The sequence below is a fragment of the Rutidosis leptorrhynchoides genome, chromosome 2, assembly GCF_046630445.1.
Source record: "Rutidosis leptorrhynchoides isolate AG116_Rl617_1_P2 chromosome 2, CSIRO_AGI_Rlap_v1, whole genome shotgun sequence".
Classification (NCBI taxonomy): Eukaryota; Viridiplantae; Streptophyta; class Magnoliopsida; order Asterales; family Asteraceae; genus Rutidosis; species Rutidosis leptorrhynchoides.
This window is the reverse complement of record NC_092334.1, coordinates 162,782,244-162,803,616: the sequence shown is the minus strand read 5'-3', so window position 1 is coordinate 162,803,616 and position 21,373 is coordinate 162,782,244. Positions and strand designations below refer to the sequence as shown.

The following is a 21,373-nucleotide window of genomic DNA, read 5'->3' as shown; positions in this document are numbered from 1 at the left end:
GTACACTTATTAAGGACAACTCACTAGTGTTCGACACTAACTTTCTAAAAGTGGAAACTTACTAGGAATGGAAACTTAGTAAAACGAACTATAACACTTTCATACTTAACTTAAACTTGGGCAAAACACTTAACTACTCTTAAACGTCATTAGGTTGACTTTCTGCTCATCCATCCAAACTTTCTATTTCGAGGAATAACTCTCTCTCCTACTTACTAAGGTGAACTCATAGCCCCTCTTACTATTGCGCAACTTATTTAACTTTTTGGGGTGATACACATGCTACTTTTACTATTTACAATATAGACACAAGTACCAACTATTAAACTATGCTATACCCGGCTATGTCCGACTAAGTCCCTACAGTGATATTTTTAATTGCTCGTTGAATGCATTCTTAATTATTGGGGGTAGGCCTATCGGGAGTAACGTCCTCGATACATTTGACTAAGTCTTTGTATTACTTGATAATGAAATTAAACCGACAAAGACAGAACAACTTGTCATTGGGGCAAACTTGAACGTTTAGTCTAAATATCACGAACTGGCATAACTTTTTGATCCCTGCGAGATCAACTTTATAAACTAAATCTTGTGGTCTAAAACAACGGTCAAATATATTTGTTAAACCTATGAACATCACTCAGCCTTTTTGGTGTCGATTGATCAAGCTTATTTACTTACTACTTATGTGATGCTACTTGGACTTAGGATCAAGAGATATCGCATTTATTATTCTTGCGTTTGGAATAATTACTTTATTGTAATTCTCATTATTGTAACAACATTTCATTTTTCGCTGCGTACTCAATAAAGTTTGTTCTTATCATTTACTTCGTAGTATTGTTCTCGTATATTATAATATGTTGGTTTATTTGATATTAATGTCACATTCACCCAGGACCTAATTGGGGGTGTGATAGATTGGTATCATAGCATAACCAGGCTGTTATAGAGAACCAGGATTGCATCTTTATGTGTGCCTTATTTGCTAGCTAGGGTGCCTTATCAATCTAGGAAACTATAACCTTTTCTGCCTTAGACTTTAAAGCACTTAGGATTGCCTTATAATCTTAACACTTATTCTTTACTAAACTTGACTCAAAGATTCTAATCAAAGTCTCTTTCGTAATGATAGGATGTCAAGCTCAAGCGTTAATCAACCAAACAAAATGACTCTCTTCAAATCTTCTGAAGAAATGGCTCACTTTAAACCTACCACTGAAGTAGGTGTTGGACACTCTTCAACTTCGAGACGAGTCCAAAGCCCACCTTATGGTCTTGGTGGTCCTCCCTCACCAAACTATAGTCCGAATACTTTACCTAAGTCTCCCGACTACTATCCAACCCCAAGAATTGAAGACAAGGGGAAACGCCCTGCTGATTTTAATGAAGATGGTCCATCTAATAAAAGAGCTCGATCTCCTTCTTATGATAACCATGATGCCATGTGTGAAATTATGAATCTGCGAACGACTACCGAGAAGAACTTCGATGGTTTGCTTTGCCATATTTCAAGGATCGAGGCTCGAATGGATGAGAAGGACCTAGTAATCAAGAAACTTTTGGAGGAGAATGCGGAGTTAAAGAAAGAGATAAAGTTGGTGAAGTATGAGGAAGAATGTAACACCCGTTGGGGAAAGCAATCGCTTGCTCATCTCAAGGAGAATGTTGATTTCTGGTTAGATATGGAAAGAAATCGAGTCAACAAGCAGCTTGCTCTAAAGGGGTACGATAACAACGCAGTTAACAGTTGCGTTACTAACCTCTACGATAACCTCAAGTATCTCTATGAGAAGCAAAAGGCGAGGAACGAGAAAGTTGATGAGTTTATGAAGAAGGTTGAGGACGAGAAGAAGAAATATGAAGATTACTTCAATCTTAATATTTCCTAGATTATTTTTTTTCAATTCCTATCTATGTAAAAGCTATGCCTTAAACTATTTCTATTTCCAAATCGTGTATTAAAAAAAGGCTTATTTAATGCCTTGTCCTAATAATATAAAGTGTTCTATTAATATCATGTGATATCAATGCTTTATTTTATTCATACATATAGTTGCCCAAACTTATAACTTGTCACCTTACCAAACTTATGTTTTCTTCGATGTAGTGACATCATGGTTCGTCCAGCTGCACCTACTGTTAACAACATCGTATTGACCACCGAACAATTCCAACAGTTGCTTGCTGCCGCCCAAGGCAATGCTCAAGCTATTAATGTTAATCCTCAACCTAAGCCTTATTCTTACAAGGACTTTACAAACTGCCATCCTCCCGCTTTCAAGGGAAATGAAGAGGCTGTCGAACTAGTTTGATGGTTCGAGAAGCTAGAGTCTATCTTTTGCATTTGCAACTGCGGGGATGACGATCGGGTCAAATATGCCACTAGCTCATTAGCTGGAAATGCTTTAACTTGGTGGACTGCTTATGCTAAGTCCGTGAGAATTGACAATGCTAATGCAATCCCATGGGACGAACTCAAAAGCATGATGGTTAATAAATTCTGTCCGAGAAGTCAAGTTCAAAAACTTGAAGCCGAGTTCCGGGAACTCAAGGTGAAGGGTACTGATATTGAAAGCTACACCAATCATTTTATTGAGCTTTCAACATTGTGTCCCGAGATGTTTCCTACCGAAGCAATAAGGATTAAAAGGTATATTGAAGGTCTCCTCAAAAGATGTTCAAGGGAATGTTATTGCTGCCGAGAAGGTTACTCTTGATGCTGTGATGCACAAAATTTGATGTTGGCCAAGAGAAGAAGAGCGTCGGCTAATAAGCAGGTTGACACTAAGAGTAATGAAGGTAACGGGAAGTTTGAGCCATCTCAAGGTTCGACTCAGAATGTTAGTAAGAAGCCGGCAGATAGTACAAGGACGAATTATAAAGGCACTTATCCTTTTTGTATTCGTTGTGAAAGGCATCACCCGGGGCAGTGTACTGCTACTTGTACGTTGTGTAAGAAAGTGGGACACGTTGCTAAGACGTGTAAGACTCCTCCAAAGGATAAAGCTATTGTTCCTGCTAAAGCTCCTCCTACTTGTTACACTTGTGGAGAAAAGGGAAACATTAGTCCAAATTGTCCTAAGAAGAAAGATAATCTCGCTACTGGAGCCAATACTACTGCTGCAAAGGGTCGTGCATTTGTTCTTACTGCTGCTGAAGCCCGAGATGAAGATGAGGTTATCACGGGTACGTATCATGTCAATAATTGTTACGCAACTATTTATTTGATACGGGTGCCAACAAAAGTTACGTGTCTAGTGAATTTTGTACCCTATTTACTGAAAAGCCTCAACCCTTAGAAACTAAACTATTAGTAGAAGTAGCCAATGGAAAGATCACGAAAGTCGATAAAATCTATAAAAACTGCAACCTAATCTTAGCCAATAAAGAATTTAAGATAGACCTTTTGTCGGTCGAGCTAGGAAGTTTTGATGTAGTAGTTGGAATGGATTGGTTACGTCTATTACATGCTGCAATCTTGTGTTTTGATAAAACTGTTAACATTCCGTTGGGAAATGGAGAGACTCTAGTCATTCATGGTGACAAGAGTGGTTCTAATCTCAACACTATCTCCTGTATTAAAACCCGCAAATACCTTATGAAAGGTTATCCATCTATTCTAGCCCATGTTAAGATGATTGAATCGGAAGAGAAGTGTATTGAAGATGTACCAGTAGTTAAAGACTTTCTCGATGTGTTTCCCGAAGATCTTCTTGGTCTTTCACCTCCTCGATAAGTCGAATTTCAAATTGATTTGTCTCCTGGTGCTGCTCCTATTGCTAAAGCACCATACCGTTTAGCACCTTCCAAAATGAAGGAACTTTCTAACCAACTCCAAGAACTATTGGATAAAGGTTTCATTCGTCCAAGCTCGTCCCCATGGGGAGCTCTTATTCTATTCGTTACGAAGAAAGATGGTACGTTGAGGATGTGCATTGATTACCGCGAACTCAACAAGCTTACTATCAAGAACCGTTATCCGTTGCCACGTATTGATGATCTATTCGACCAACTTTAAGGGTCAAGTGTTTACTCAAAGATTGATTTGAGGTTCGGTTATCACCAACTCAAAGTCAAAGAATCCGATATTCCTAAGACCGCTTTCCGTACACGTTATGGGCACTATGAATTCTGTGTCATGCCTTTTGGTTTGACCAACGCACCTGCCATATTCATGGATCTTATAAATTGTGTCTGCAAGCCGTATCTTGACAAATTTGTCATTGTGTTCATTGACGACATCTTAATCTACTCGAAGAGTGAGAAAGAAAATGAGCAACATTTGCGCATGATTCTTGAACTCTAACGAAAAGAACAACTTTATGCTAAATTTTCTAAGTGCGAGTTTTGGCTCAAAACCGTACAATTTCTTGGACATGTTGTTGATAGTGAAGGAATACATGTCGATCTAGCTAAGATTACTGCTATTCAGAACTGGGAGATACCAAAGACTGCGAAGCATATTCGTTAATTTTTGGGACTTGCCGGTTATTATCGAAGGTTCATAAAAGATTTTTCCCTCCTTGCTAAACCTCTTACGAAGCTAACTCACAAAGGGAAGAAGTTTGAGTGGTCCGAAGAACAGGAATCTGCTTTCAAGATTCTGAAGGAGAAATTGACCACAGCTCCGATTCTATCTTTACCTGAACGTACTGGCGACTTTGTTGTTTACTGTGATGCCTCAAAGCAAGGCTTTGGTTGTGTTTTAATGCAACATGAAAAGGTTATTGCATACGCATCTAGACAGTTGAAGAAACACGAGGAGAACTATACTACACACGACCTTGAGTTAGGTGTCGTGGTATTTGTATTAAAGATATGGAGACATTATCTATATGGTACTAAGTTTATGGTGTACACTGACCATAAAAGTCTTTGACACATCTTTGATCAGAAACAGTTGAATATGAGGCAAAGCCGATGGCTCGAGCTATTGAACGATTATCACTGTGAGCTGAAATATTATCCCGACAAGGTGAATGTAGTTGTCGATGCCCTTAGTCGAAAAGACGATGTTAAATGTGTTCGTGCTTTGAACCTAAAAATCAAATCGAATCTTATATCACGAATCTGTGATGCTCAACTTGAAGCTATCAAACCAACACTTATCGAAGGTGAAGGACCTATAGGTTTCGAGAACCAACTCCAAGTGAAAGCTAATGGTACACGGTACTTTGGTAACAGAATTTGGGTCCCTCGCTTCGGTAATCTCTATGAACTAGTCTTGGATGAAGCTCATAAGACTAGGTACTCTATTCATCCCGGTTCCAGTAAGATGTATCACGATGTGAAGGAATTCTACTGGTGGCCTAACATGAAAGCCGACATTGCTACTTATGTTAGTAAGTGTCTCACTTGTTTAAGAGTCAAGGCTGAACATCAAAAGCCTTCTGGTCTGTTGACACAACCCGATATTCTGCAGTGGAAGTGGGAATGCATCACTATGGACTTTGTTACTAAGTTGCCTAAGACTTCAAATGGTAACGATACTATTTGGGTCATATTTGATCGTCTTACTAAATCTGCACATTTCATACCGATCAAGGAAACTGACAAGATGGAGAAATTATCACAGCTTTACATTAAAGAAATTGTCTCACGTTATGGAGTTCCTATCTCGATTATTTCTGATTGTGACGGTCGATTCGTTTCTAGATTCTGGAAAACTTTACAATCTGCTCTTGGAACTCAACTCGACATGAGTACAGCCTATCATCCGCAAACTGATGGTCAAAGTGAACGAACTATTCAAACCTTGGAAGATATGCTACGTGCTTGTGTAATTGATTTCGGCAAAGGATGGGATAGACATCTACCTTTGGTTGAATTTTCTTACAACAATAGTTATCACTCTAGCATTAAAGCTGCACCTTTTGAAGCTTTATATGGCTGGAAGTGTAGATCCCCTTTGTGTTGGGATGAACTCGAGGACAGACATTTAACTGGTCCTGATATTATTCATGAAACTACCGAAAAGATCGTTCAGATTAAGCAACGATTAGAAACTGCCCGTAGCCGACAAAAGAGCTATGCCGATAAGAAGCGAAAGGATATAGAATTCCAAATTGGAGATAAAGTCATGTTGAAAGTATCCCCTTGGAAAGGCGTTGTCCGTTTCAGTAAACGAAGCAAACTCAGTCCACGATATGTTGGACCTTTCATAATCACTCAAAGAGTCGGTCCCGCGGCGTACCAATTAGAACTACCAACTGAACTTAGCCAAGTACATGATGTGTTTATGTCTCGAATCTTAAAAGGTGTCTTACTGATGACACACTCATTATTCCATTGGATGATATCCGCATTGATGAGCAAATGCACTTCGTTGAAGAACCTATAGAAATCATGGAAGGAGATGTCAAACAAACGGGTAAAAGCAACATACCTATCGTTAAAGTCCGTTGGAATTCGCTTAGAGGCCCCAAAAATACCTGGGAACGCAAAGACCACATGATACGGAAATATCCCCATCTCTTCTCAACTACTGATGCAAACGAGGAATCTACCTAAAACTTCAGGACGAAGTTTTCAATAACGGGGAGGTACTATAATGACCCTCATTTTTCCATTCTATACCTTTCCTTATTAAATGCCCAACAATATAATAAAACTTAACAATTAAACTTTAATTAACAGTTGTTAAGTATTAAGAATTATAAATTATATTAATTAACTTTATACATTAATTGGCAAGTTAATAAAAGACGGAAATAATAAGTTAATTAATTTTCGTGAACAAAAGGTAATAAATTAAAGTTTAAAGTATATAACTTAATTAATCTTAAAACAAGTTTAGGGATTATTTAAGCTAAATTAAAGTGCAAGGACTAAAACAAAAAATCCCAAAACTCCTCCCTTGATAATGCCTAGCCGAAAAAGAAAAAAAAATATGAAATGTCTAAAATACCCCTCCTAATTTTCGGCTCCCATGACCCCCATTACTTCCTCTCTAAGTCCAACTTGTTCCCTAAGTAAACCTAATCCTAACCCTAATTCTAGAATTTTCCTAGCACTCCTATAAATAGAGGCCTAAGCTAAACCTTTTCTTTGTACCAAATCTCATTCACAAATCTCTCTCCCAAATCTCTCTCCCCTCTCTCTTGTTTTCGGCCAAACAAACCGAAACCATCACCACCACCATCGAAATCCATCACCACCTTCAAGTTCTTCAAGTGATCTTCAAGTCATTCTTCGCGTTCTTCGAAGTTCTTCATAGATCTTCAAAGGTGTTCATCAATCTTCAAGGTTTTGATCTTCATCTTCAAAGTGTTTCATCTTTTCTTTGTTAATCATCTACGAATCTTCAAGGTATAACATAAACCCTAAAACTTATTTACATAATATTTGATCTTTGTTTTAAATTCATGTTCATGATACAATCTTGATTAATTCATAAACATATACATTATATACATGTACACACATAGATTTATATATACACGAAAAAGAAGAAAAAAATTAATATGTATATATGTGTATCGACCGAAAAAAAGGGGGAAGGAGTGTTTGATATTTAAACCCTAGATAAATGTTAGTAGATTGGTTTGTGTTTAATTAAGGAAACAAAATAAATACATATATACATATACATATTAAAATATTAAAACCCTAACTAATTAAACCTAACCCTAATTTATTAAACCCTAATTTAATAAAACCCTAATACATTAATTAAACCCTAATCATTTATTACTAAACCCTAATGTTAAATATTACTTTAATTAACTAAAACCCTAATACTATTATATAATACTAACACCTATACATTTATATTATTACTAACACATATAATATACTACTACTTATATTATATTATACGATTACATTAGTCATTCACGATAACGTGTGATTACTCGAACGTCAACGCTACTTAAGGCGTAGGGTTATCCTTGGTACCACTATGGGACGCTTGTGGATTACGAATGCCAAACTTAGATTTTGGTCAAGAAATCCTGGGCCAACCGGTAACAATTGGTCATTCTGGTGACTCGGCGGTGGAATAGATGTTTGAGTATGGTGCACAATGTCAAACCCGACTATAGTAATCATACACCTAGTTATCTTCACACTTAATAGGTGGTAGACTTATTAAGGACAACTCACTAGTGTTCGACACTAACTTTCTAAAAGTGGAAACTTACTAGGAATGAAAACTTAGTAAAACGAACTATAACACTTTCATACTTAACTTAAACTTGGGCAAAACACTTAACTACTCTTAAATGTCATTAGGTTGACTTTCTGCTCATCCATCCAAACTTTCTATTTCGAGGAATAACTCTCTCTCCTACTTACTAAGGTGAACTCATAGCCCCGCTTACTATTGCGCAACTTATTTAACTTTTTAGGGTGAGACACATGCTACTTTTACTATTTACAATTTAGACACATGTACCAACTGTTAAACTATGCTATACCCGGCTAAGTCCGACTAAGTCCCTACAGTGATATTTTTAATTGTTCGTTGAATGCATTCTTAATTATTGGGGGTAGGCCTATCGGGAGTAACGTCCCCGATACATTTGACTAAGTCTTTGTATTACTTGATAATGAAATTAAACCGACAAGGATAGAACAACTTGTCATTGGGGCAAACTTGAACGTTTAGTCTAAATATCACGAACTGGTATAACTTTTTGATCCCTGCGAGATCAACTTTATAAACTAAATCTTGTGGTCTAAAACAACGGTCAAACATATTTGTTAAACCTATGAACTTCACTCAACCTTTTTGGTTGACACTTTAGCATATTTGTCTCAGGTGCTGATTGATCAAGCTTATTTACTTACTGCTTATGTGATGCTACTTGGGCTTAGGATCAAGAGATATCGCATTTATTATTCTTGCATTTGAAATAATTACTTTATTGTAATTCCCATTATTGTAACGACATTTCATTTTTCGCTGCGTACTCAATAAAGTTTGTTCTTATCATTTAATATTGTTCTCGTATATTATAATATGTTGGTTTATTTGATATTAATGTCACATTCACCCATGACCTAATTGGGGGTGTGATATTTGTTTCTCAAAAGAAGTATGTTATGGATTTGTTAAAGGAAGCAGGTGTTATAAATCTCAAACCATATAAACTGCCTTTAGATAAAAATGTAAAACTCAATGCCGATCTTGGAACACCTTTATCAGATCCAGAAGTATACAGGAGGTTAATTGGGAAGCTAATCTACTTAACCATTACTAGGCCTAATATATGTTATAGTGTTCAGCTAATAAGTCAATTTATGCAGAATCCCACTTCAGTTCATATGCACTCTGTTAAACATGTGCTTAGGTATATTCTTAATGCACCAGATCAATGGATTTTATTGGCTAAGTCTTCTGCAATTCAACTAAAGGCATACTGTGATTCAGATTGGGCAAGTTGTCCAATGACTAGAAGGTCTACTACTGGTTATTGTGTTCTTTTAGGAGATTCTCCAATCTCATGGAAGTCAAAGACACAAGCTGTTGTGGCACGCTCTTCTGTAGAAGCAGAATACCGAGCTATGGCTATTACATGGTGTGAAGTTACTTGGCTTATTGAATTACTCAAAGATCTGGGATTGAAAGACTTAGGTGAAAGGACCCGTTCATATACATTATAAATGATTCACAATAGTTGATTACATCGCGAGGTACTTGACCTCTATATGATACATTTTACAAACATTGCATTCATTTTTGAAATACAAACTTTCATTTCATCGAAAGTTAACGGCATGCATACCATTTCATAATATATCCAACTATAATTGACTTAGTAATAATCTTGATGAACTCGACGACTCGAATGCAACGTCTTTTGAAATATGTCATGAATGAATCCAAGTAATATCTCTAATATGGGCAAATGCACAGCGAAAGATTTCTTTCATACCTGAGAATAAACATGCTTTAAAGTGTCAACCAAAAGGTTGGTGAGTTCATTAGTTTATCATAAACAATCATTTTCATCATTTTTAATAGACCACAAGATTTTCATTTCCATTTCTCATAAATATACGTCCCATGCATAGAGACAAAAATCATTCATATGGATTGAACACCTGGTAACCGACATTAACAAGATGCATATAAGAATATCCCCTATCATTCTGGGACATCCATCGGACATGATAAAAACGAATTCGAAGTACTAAAGCGTTCGGTACTTTGGATGGGGTTTGTTAGGCCCAATAGATCTATCTTTAGGATTCGCGTCAATTAGTAGATCGGTTTACTAATTCTTAGGCTACCAAGCAAAAAGGGGCATATTCGGCTTCGATCATTCAATCATATAATGTAGATTTGATTACTTGTGTCTATTTCGTAAAACATTTATAAAAGCAGCGCATGTATTCTCAGTCCCAAAAATATATATTGCAAAAGTATTTAAAAAGGGAGTAATGAAACTCACAATAATGTATTTTGTAGTAAAAATACATATGACGATATTGAACTATGCAGGGTTGGCTTCGAATTCACGAACCTAAACCATTCATTTATATATTAAAACATATATTCGTAATCGAACAATTTTGTATATTATGTCTTTATATATTTAATTTGTATATACATATTTGAAAATGATTATGATTTATATATATATATATATATATATATATATATATATATATATATATATATTATAAAAGTACCTAATTTGTTATATATGATTATTTATATAAAGATTGTTAATATAGATAATTCATACTTATATGTAATATTACTTATAAGTTTATTTTTTGTATACATAATAACATATGATATTAATATTAGTAAGTAAAAGTTGTATTTGATTATAATGATAATAATAACATTACTTATAATAATAAGAATCATAGTAATAATAATATTATTGATGTTAGTAGTAAAAATGACAATAATAATAATAATTATTATATAGTTGTGGTGATAACAAAATAACAAGTTTTGTATAAATGATAAAAATTCTTAATATTACAATACTAATAATGATAATAATACTAATAATAAAAATAATGTTAGTAATAATAATAATTTTAAATGAAAAGATAATAATGATAAGATAAAAATATTAGTTTTCATAAAAATAATATTTTAAATAATAATGGTACTTTTAATAAAAATAATGATTCTAATAGAAATTTTAATAATCATATTAATGATAATACCATATATTTTAATAATAATAATAATGATAATAATATTAATTATACTAATAATCTTATTTCTAATATTAATAATAATAATAATTACTTAATAACAATCAGTAATAAATAATAATTATAATAATAATATCAAATAAAAAAATAAGGAAATAATAATAATAAGAGTATTAGTAATAACTACCTCAACAGAGTAGTCCTAAAAAAAATGCCCAAGTCCGGGTTTGAACCCGCGACGTCCCGCTAACCCAATAACAACCTAAACGTCTTCGATTCATCAACATAAATCATAACCTCACGATCATCAATAATGATCATCAATATCTTAACCGATCGTCATCATCATGCATCATGAACCTCATTATCATCATCGACTTACTCATCATCATCACTTATCTCGAGTTTAACATAACTATTATTATTATTATTGTTTATACTTGATTTACCATTTAACCGCTTATAACATCATCTTTATCAATCATCACTATCGTCTTCGTGATTATTATAATCAGACTATCCTAAATTATCATTATTTTCTACTTTATTCTAGTGATCATCTTGATTATTATCATTCCATGATAATAATCAAATCTTGATTATCATTGATATCGTGTTCAACTAACACCAACATCTTTTATACGCGTATCGAATCTTAATAAACGTTATCACTATACCCGTATTTATTATCGTATTCCTCATTGTGCATCATATATTATAGTAGTTCAACAGGAACCAAAACTGGGTCACAACCCACAACCACAAACACGGCCCAAGTAGTAAAAAGGTGATCCCAACTGTCCAAACAGAAACATGATAGCCCAATAATAATTATGACCCAAGGAAGTTATCGATCATAAAAAATTTACGGAACAGGAGCTAGTAGACAGAATTAATAGTAACCGTAATGTTATATTGCAATTTGCCCAAATGGGTTTGAAGGGTTTCGTTGGAAACAGAAACAATTAGACTACTTTATGTAGTGGGGTTTTGTTTGATAAAGAATACAACAAACACAACTCGTCATCATCATTATTACTTATTCTATGCTCGCCACTTCCTCAGATATAGAATGTAAGTTGCTGTTCTAGCAGCAACGAAAAATCATAGGTGAAGAGAAAAAAAAATAAAGTGATTGTGATGGTTGTGGTTTGGGTTTTTATTCGCAATTGAAGACAGAAAAGGCGAGTAGCAGCATATAGTTGTAATGTGTGATAGCTTTTAGTTTGATTTGAGATGAAACCGAAACATGTGGTAGCAGTTAGTTAACATCTATCTACTATCCATCATAATCGCTCTCCAACTCCTTGTCACCATTATTATCTTCGTTAAACATCATCATTCTATAATACCTTAATCGGTTTTTTTTTTTAATCCTAACCACCATCATCATCTTGACATCATTCGGCACTTTCAATATTATAATCATAATCATAGCCTACCACAAAGCAATAGGCAATAACTAATAAAAGAAAATTCTATGTTAAACGAATTCAAAGTCTAACATGTATTTCTTTATACTCATTATTGGTTTTGTGGGGCTACAAGTTTGGTGGATGTCGACCACAAGGAAAAGAAATATATTACGTATTGTCAGCTTCAACAATTATTTATGATTTGTTTTTCGAGCATAAATAATATGTGTAACAACTGCAATAATCATACCGTAACATATGGTGTTGGTTTGGGTCTTGATCGATAAAGTACATATTAGGATCTCAGTAAGTCAGAGTTTGATGGTGACTAGTGGTGGTGATGAACCAAAGGTGGTGACATGGTTGGATTGTCGAACAAAAATAGAAAAGAAAAACGTATTAGTAGTGATTACGTGGAAGGTGATTTAGTCGTGGTTTTTGCAAGTGAGTGTTGTGATGATTTACGAAAGGAAGCATCCGTATGTGTGAAGGTTATTGATCACGATGTTGGAGATTCGATGATGGTTTTCTTTGGTTTTTAAAACGGTAACACGGATGCATAGCAGCTGCCATAATCTGGAACGGGGTATTCTTGGTTGTCGGTGGTGATGAAAAGTAATCAAGGTAGTGATTATTGATGGTAGCCGTGGTGGTGGTCAATGTTTTGGTGATGATGGTAAGTTGGAGATGGTAGCTGGTGTTAATCGTACAAAGAAAGAAGAAGGAAAAATAGACAAATGCAAGTGGGTTTTCTAGTGCAATTATATGCATGTGTATATATTAAATATGAGATAGAGATAGTGAAGTTTGACAGAAAGCAAAATAATAAACTCAATTCTCTTCAATCACAAACAATTATCACGGATGAATTGTATAATATAATAATATAATACTATCATAAATTAATTAGCCGCCACAATGTTGACATATGATCACAGGTAAACAGAAAAATGAAAATGATGGTTCACTGATATATATATATATATATATATATATATATATATATATATATATATATATATATATATATATATATATATATATATATATATATATATCTGTTTTTTATAAATTATAACAATAACAATTACTATTAATAACTATTAAGTATAAACAAATTAATTAATAATAATAATAATGAAAGTAATAATAATATTACTATAACCATTATAATGTAATTTGTAATACATTAATATCATACATTAACAATTATGTAATATATATATATATATATATATATATATATATATATATATATATATATATATATATATATATATATATATATATATTGAATATTTAGTATTTATACATTCTATATATATTACAATATACATATAATAATCACTATGTATAGAAATCATATACATATTATATATATCAACCTACCATTAATTATATATATTTATTTGTTATTAACTTTGTTAATATAAAATTATTATTTCCAATTATTGTATTCAAGGTTTTTATATTTTCTAAATTATTATGTATATATATACATATACACACATATATCTATTTAAAATTAATTGTTCGTGAATCGTCAAAACTGGTCGACGATAATTGAATGCAAGAAATCAGTTCAAAAATTTTGAGACTCAACATTTCAGACTTTGCTTCTAGTGTCGGAAACATATAAAGATTAAGTTTAAATTTGGTCGGAAATTTCCGGGTCGTCACATTAGGTCCTGTTGAACTTCATTGTGATAATCAAGCAGCAATTCATATAGCTGCTAATCCTATTTTTCATGCTCGTACAAAACATATTGAGGTGGATTGTCATTTTGTTCGTGATCAATTAAAGTCTGGATCCATACAAACTAAATATGTTCCAACAAAAAAGCAATTGGCTGATGTGTTCACCAAGATTGTATCTGTTGAACAGCATAATACTCTACTGCACAAGTTAGGAGTTTCAAGATTATCCAACTCCAAACTTGAGGGGGAGTGTACAACTCAACAAAGTCAACGGAAGTAAAGATATCAAGTGCAGGGATCTGTTTTGTAAATATTGTTTTCTTTAGAAGTTCAGGGTAGCTTTTGTAATTCTGTAAACTTATTCTGTAGTTAGGGTTCGTATGCCCTATTTATAGCTTAGATTCATTTCTGTTACAGTTAGTTCAATTGAGTAAAAAATTGGTTAATTCAATTCTTCATTTTTCATAACCCTAAATCATCGTTGTCAATTTAATTCACACTTACGATAGATAGCGTTTGTGATAGTGGGTAATATTGATGTGATCCCTAATTTAGAATTTTTAGATTCAATAATCCATAGCTACTATAACCTTGTGTTCTTAAAATATGAAACCAACAAATAATGAAGCTTTTTCATTATACGTCAACAAGATGTGATTCTCTACTCCAGGCCTTTGCAATGTATTTTATATTTGCTTACTTTGCAATAGTTACTAGTTACAACAGCATGCAAAACAATAAATAAACTTATATCCGTACGCAATAATAATATTCTCAACTCTGATACACATGATCACACTTTAGCACCTGATGCAGCTTCTTTAATTTGAGCAATTGTAAAGACGCCGAAACAATCATCATCTTTGACTGTGTTTATTGCAGCTTGTGCCACGTCATCCACACTAACAGGAGGGGCGAAAATTATATCAGAAGCGGGTAGCGAGACGAGGGGTTTAGTGAAACTTGACGTGGCATTCAGAAGTCTTTCGACTGGTTCGCCTATTAAATCCAGCGGGATCTCAAAATCACCAACCTTTCTTTTCCCATATATAAATCCAGGTCTTAGCACAACACCTGCAATATATGTAATAATATAAATATCAGATCAACCAATTCAATTCTACTTGTTTTAGAAAGAATTTGAGGTAAATTAATAAGTATATGTCCATTAACATTATCATAAATAAATAACTCCGGGTACATATTTGTTTATTTAATTGATATTGCTCGGTTTATACATTATTATCTCGCAATATCCGATTCCATTTTGTTGGTTTTATGATAAAGATCGATGATTTTATGATGATTATTGTGGAGATAACGCATTTTATGTCAAGATGGTGTTTTTGGTCAAGAGTCGGTGATTTTTGATGATTTTAGAGTGTTTCGGGGCTAAAATATCGAGTATAAGGTTCCACGTTCGAACCGGGGTTAACGCCAATTGTTGAAGTGAGTTTTTGGGACAAAAACAGAGTATCAGGTCTCGTTATCACGAGATATGGGTCACCAGTCGCGAGGACGAAGTCGAGTACAAGTTCGCGAACCGAGAAAAATTAAAGCAGCCGTTAGTCCAGAAATACCAGCCCTCGCGATCGCGACGATGTTAGTGCAATGAGGCTCGCGATCGCAAGCCTAAGTCGGCCAGACCCCAACTTTAAATATTTAGCTACGATTCAGTTTTTGGGGCATCACGATTTTGGACGAATAGAAATCGTTTTTTGGGCGATTTTAGGGTTTCAAAAGCCAATCTTCATCAATTTTGAGGTAGCAAAAGATCAAGATCAAAGATTGGGTGTCTACTTATGATTATTAACATTGGTAACATTTATATTAGTGATGTTATCATGTTTTCCATTGTTTATGATTGTGTGTTTGATTCTCTCATGAATATGCTAGGCTAAACCCTTAAGTGTTTGCTTTAATGTAAGACTTTTGATGATGGATTGCTCATATTTTGATGATTATTGATGTTATTATGTTTAATTGATTGAGTTCTCTCACAGGTCCACTGTTATGATTGTTTATATGTCTTAATTTGATCATAAGGATTGTTACTAGTTAATGTGAGTTGATTAGTGATTAACAATCTATACTTCAACACTTAGGTGATCTAGACAATTGTATGTGAGTGCAGTTCGTGATTAAATGGCATTGTGATAACATAATTGTGTAGTTTGTTTTGAGTAATCTAAATAAACTAGGTTTTACGAGAGTTCAACCAAGAGGGAATGTCAATAATCTAACAGGGTAAATTGAACCATGAATGAGGTTTATGTGAGTTTACTGAATTCATTAGGTTTTAGTTCATTGATATTGTGAAATTGAAGTGAGCTACTTATAACTATCTAATAATCGGTTTAATCGTTAAAGTGCTATCCTAATTAATTGTTAAGCATTGAAGTAAACACTGCTTTGTCCATCTGATTATTCGTTAAATTTACTTTTCGTTATTAATTTAATTACAAAACTCCCCATTTTACAGTTTTACTTTAGAAAAATTAATAGTTTTTAGTTCTGAAACGACCGCTCTTTGTGGAACGAATCTTTACTTGCTAAATACTTTATTACATTGATCGGGATTAGTTGTCTGATTCATGTGTTAAAACCATTTAGTTGGTATAAATAATTTAGGTGTGGTTTTACATCATCATTCATCTAATAAAATAGTATGTGGTTCAGAAAAGATTATTTAAAGAATTACCAGAACTTGGGTATTTGGAGAGAACCTCGGATTCTGCCTTCCGTTTTCCGGTGAAGTATCCGGATGTAAGTAAAAATGATGGTATGTTATAGTCATGTACCGAGATCAAGACGAATTTGGGAATTCCTGCAAATAAAAAAAAGGATCAATTAAATTTAAAGTGTAACTCTTAACCAAAAAATCAAGCTGATTTGGGTTAACATAAATAAAGATCGAATATCTTACCATATTCCTTGGCAGCATTAACTGCAATAACATTTGCCTCACCGTTAATTCGTTGCATTTGTTCTTCACTACCGAAACCTCCTAGGGTTGAAATCACTGCAGTAGCACCCGGGAGTACTTCATCCCAGTTTACATAGAAAACGTCTCCTGCAAAAATTGAATCAACAATGGTGAACAAATTGCCTATTAAGTATTAACTCCGAACTAATGGATGCATTATTAACACGCTTTTGACGATTTTCGCCCAGCAGGCTCGTTCCACTTTTTAGCTAAATTTTTTAATTTTCCCATTTGAGATACAATATAACTCAAATCAACCCACTTGTGCATAACGTGATGAAAGTTTCCACAAATACAAATATTACCTCAAGGTGATCTTCCTTCAAATACAAATATATTCTCGTTTGATGTACATGTTCGTTGATTTTATAATTATCGAAACCGATACAATCACTTGTAGTAAAATCAAAAGCATACCTGTCACCCACGTCACTTGATCTTCCCACGCGTTGAAACTATTCGGTCGTCCCGACCTGAAAGATTTGATTACAAATAACTTAACACAATTAAGATGAACTTTTTTTTTTTGAAAGGCAAGCAATTTTTATTATTATACAAAGAACAGTACACGAGCAAACCTAGCAAGGAGCTAGAAAAACACGAACCTACATACAACCACAAAATTAGAACGCACACACAAACACGACTATATGGGGCACACAATCACGAAGTAATAAAGACACACGAAACGAAACCTAATAAAACTAAGTTTCTGAGTCCGATGACGCACAAGAAGAGCAACACGAGCAACAACCACAAACCATCTCCGCGTTATTCATCACATTATCGATAAAGTATCTGTCTTGCCATCGGAATTTATCTCGACGTTGGTTGCGCTTCATATTACATCGACCCCACACATGTTTAATAAAGTGACTTTTGATCAAAGGAAGAGTTTTTTTCCTTTTAACACGAAAGCGAGCTACCGAGGTATGTAAATCATCACAATCTTTTTCTATTGGGCTAGGGTCACTCAGGTGGCGGTCGTCTGAGCCCAGGTCCATTCCATTAGTGGCCTGATTATATCCACTAAGTAATCTTTTTTTAACTTAACTATTAAGATGAACTTTGACAGTAGTTTTAATCCTTTTTAACTTAACTATTATTATGTTTGATCTACACTAATCTTTTTTTAATGTTTACTTCCCACCGCTAAGTAACTAAGTGAAAATATAGATAAATTGGTTCACCTGCTTAGGCTTATGACTTCTATACCCCTTGATGCTGCAGCCTTACATATAGCCGAACCAACAAAGCCACTACCTCCCAACACTACAATCTGATAACAAAATAAATTTTTTAAAAATAACTTTATGATAATTACCTTTAAGACTACTTGATTTGCATGTTTTATCATCTATAAATAATAAATAAATAATTTTAAAACAAAATGAAATCAATTAAACTATCTATCAGCATATTCGTACCTTCTCAGCCTTAATATTTGCTTCAACATCTATAGTGAAGGAACCGGTGTCCTTCGCACCTGCATCGGCATAGCTGCAATTAACACCAAACCTCGAAAATCTGCATAACAAAACAAATTAGGCAACGTAAAGAACGCAAATTTGGAACTCGTGTGCAGTTCATGATTCAGTTTTGTTTATAACTAATCTTCCATATTAAACAAAATTCCAACTAGGCACACAAACGGCATGAGAAAACTAATACGACATTTTTGTCTTATGTGTTCCTCACAATTTTTACACGCAATTGTTTTCTACTCGCATTAAGATATAAATGATAAGAAACGTACGGGTAAAATCACTATTCAATGCCACATCTAGAACACACGTCTAACACCACATATGTATCCCCTATCAACAATCGTATCTAATTGCGTAATGTCACAACGAAAAATGATGCCAATATTGCAGGTTTAATAAACTACAGAACCAAGATTATTATAATTCACTATCATCATATTATACACAAGCACATTAGAGAATTCTCATTTATATATTTTCACAAAACACTAGATTAACCTAAAAAAAAATGCAATTAAATTGCACCCACAATTACACTTAAACAACAAATAGAACTGAAATCATAAACAATAAACAATTAAAGTTAAAACTAAAATACTAATTAACCTAAAAACAAATAATATTATTATGATCCCCTATGATAAAATCCTTGTAAATGCCTCTTACACAAATTTGTACAATCCATAATGATAAATTTAATCAGTAATAATCTTAAAAATCACAACAATTTTCTAATCAAACATCTAAACTTAGGTTTAACTACATCATATTTTCATCAAAAATACACCAAATTCGCACCTAAATACACACTTTGCTTTTTCATCAAACTTTAGTAAAGTAAAAGCTGGATTTTAATGAATTGAAAACAAAAGACGCACAAACAGATAGGTAGAATGATACAGAAATGAGAAAACTAACCGATTGGTACTTGAAATGGGGTTTGAGAAATGTGTACGGATAGCAACAGATGGAAAAGGGGATGTTTTTGAAGTTAGAGAAGGTGAAGAAGGATGTGCAGAAATGGCAGAAGCAGCATATGATAACGATGATGAAGACATTTTTTTTTTTAATTTAATTTCTTGTTTTTATGTTGTTAGCAAGAGAACTTGTGTATTGCTTGTTGAGTGGATGGAGTATATAAAAGATGGGTTTCATATAAACATTTAAGACTTACCTTTTTGTGTTACTATACTGTTTAGTCATTTTTGTGACAAAAGAAAAGGTTAGACCATGTAACCAAGCTCTAGATACCATAAAACAACATAAAACAACAAGTTATTTGTTATAAATAAAAGGTTAAGAAAATAATATGAACAAGAATATGAAAAAATAAATGTGTTGAATTGATTTCAAATGGTTACAATCAAATCCTTATATAGAGGATTAAAGCAAAACATAATCATAACATATCAACAACTAGACCCACTTGTAAAGCTAGATGACAACTAGCATACATGTGAACACACCAATATGACAAGTATCATACATGTGAACACACCAACAACTAGACCTAATAAAACAAAATAAAAGGCAATTTGATTATGTAAGTATGCCATAAAAGATAATGTCAAGTTGACCACTAAACACCTTAACCATTAATATAGTCAATAATGGCCTAGACCCACTTGGACAAGTTGAGCAACTTGAGCAATAAAGTTCGAAAATCAAATTGAGTAAGTTGAGCAACTTGCGCCACTTGAGTTGTGCATAACATTTTAACACTCCCCCTTAGTGCAAACTCCCGATCAAAAAATTCCAACAACCTCTCGAAACTCTAGAAACTTGATCTTCATCAAAGCTTTAATAAAGACATCATCCGTCTTTACCTTTGTGAGCTTTATATCCCCGCTACAAACCTTTTCACGGATAAACCAACAAAGCATTTCTATATGCTTAACACGTGAACAAAACATAGGCATCGAAGCTACCTTGATTGCTCTTCTGTTGTCACAATTCAATTTGACAACACCATATACTTGTTGAAGTATATCACCAATCAATCCCTTTAACCAAGTAAACTTTTTTGGCTCCTTTTCACAATCTTTCTCTTGCTTGAGGTTTGGTTCTATTGAAGTAATCATGTGTCATGACTCCCCCATGTTGGAATGCTCCAAGATACCCCTTGCATAACCCTTGTTAGAGATTAAAAATCCATCTTCTAGCTTACCGGTTTCCACCCCTAGAAAACAACCAATCTCCCCCAGATTCTTCATTTTACAGTGACCCGAAAGATCATCACTAAACCGAGCCTTGAACCTATTAATGGTTCCATATGAGTTCTTCTTCAAAAGGTTAGCCCGCTTACAAGTAACCGGATTATTTGCTTCCGGCTTCTTATCAACCTCCCATGTTTCAATCTTCTCCAATGCACCATTCTCTTCTTGCATTGCTATTCTCCAATCCGGAGAATCTTTGGCATCCTTGTAACTTGTCGGTTCCTCGAAAATGCCACCTGAAGAAAAACATGTAAATACCTTATTGATGTCCATCTCATCATCATTGAGATGCGCAGGTTGTCTTTCCTCCTTTGTTAATTTCTTCTCCTCCGGTTTGTCACTTACTTCTTCATTTTCAACTCCATTTTCAGCATCATAACTCCTTGATTCTGAAATTTGTGTAGAGTCTTCACCATGAGAAGTTCCAACCGAATCATCAAC

General features: G+C 33.9%; 1 protein-coding gene across 1 annotated transcript; it reads right to left on the bottom strand.

Moving 5' to 3' along the window:
• Positions 1-14,889: 14,889 nt before the first annotated feature.
• On the bottom strand, positions 14,890-19,830 carry LOC139891547 (uncharacterized protein At1g32220, chloroplastic-like). The gene is made up of 7 exons (XM_071874522.1): positions 19,635-19,830; positions 18,657-18,756; positions 18,420-18,508; positions 17,647-17,702; positions 17,170-17,316; positions 16,945-17,070; positions 14,890-15,317 (listed from the first exon to the last, which is right to left on the bottom strand). Exons 1-7 carry the CDS (start codon positions 19,772-19,774, stop codon positions 15,037-15,039), a joined length of 939 nt encoding a protein of 312 aa, XP_071730623.1. The 5' UTR covers positions 19,775-19,830; the 3' UTR covers positions 14,890-15,036.
• Positions 19,831-21,373: the final 1,543 nt, after the last annotated feature.

Excerpts from the sequence above, each read along its gene's own strand:
- LOC139891547 (XM_071874522.1), bottom strand. The coding sequence starts at position 19,774 with ATGTCTTCATCATCGTTATCATATGCTGCTTCTGCCATTTCTGCACAT. Across the intron at positions 18,509-18,656 it reads CAAATATTAAGGCTGAGAAG|ATTGTAGTGTTGGGAGGTAG; the intron begins GTACGAATATGC and ends TTTTGTTATCAG. Across the intron at positions 15,318-16,944 it reads CTCCAAATACCCAAGTTCTG|GTGTTGTGCTAAGACCTGGA; the intron begins GTAATTCTTTAA and ends CATATATTGCAG.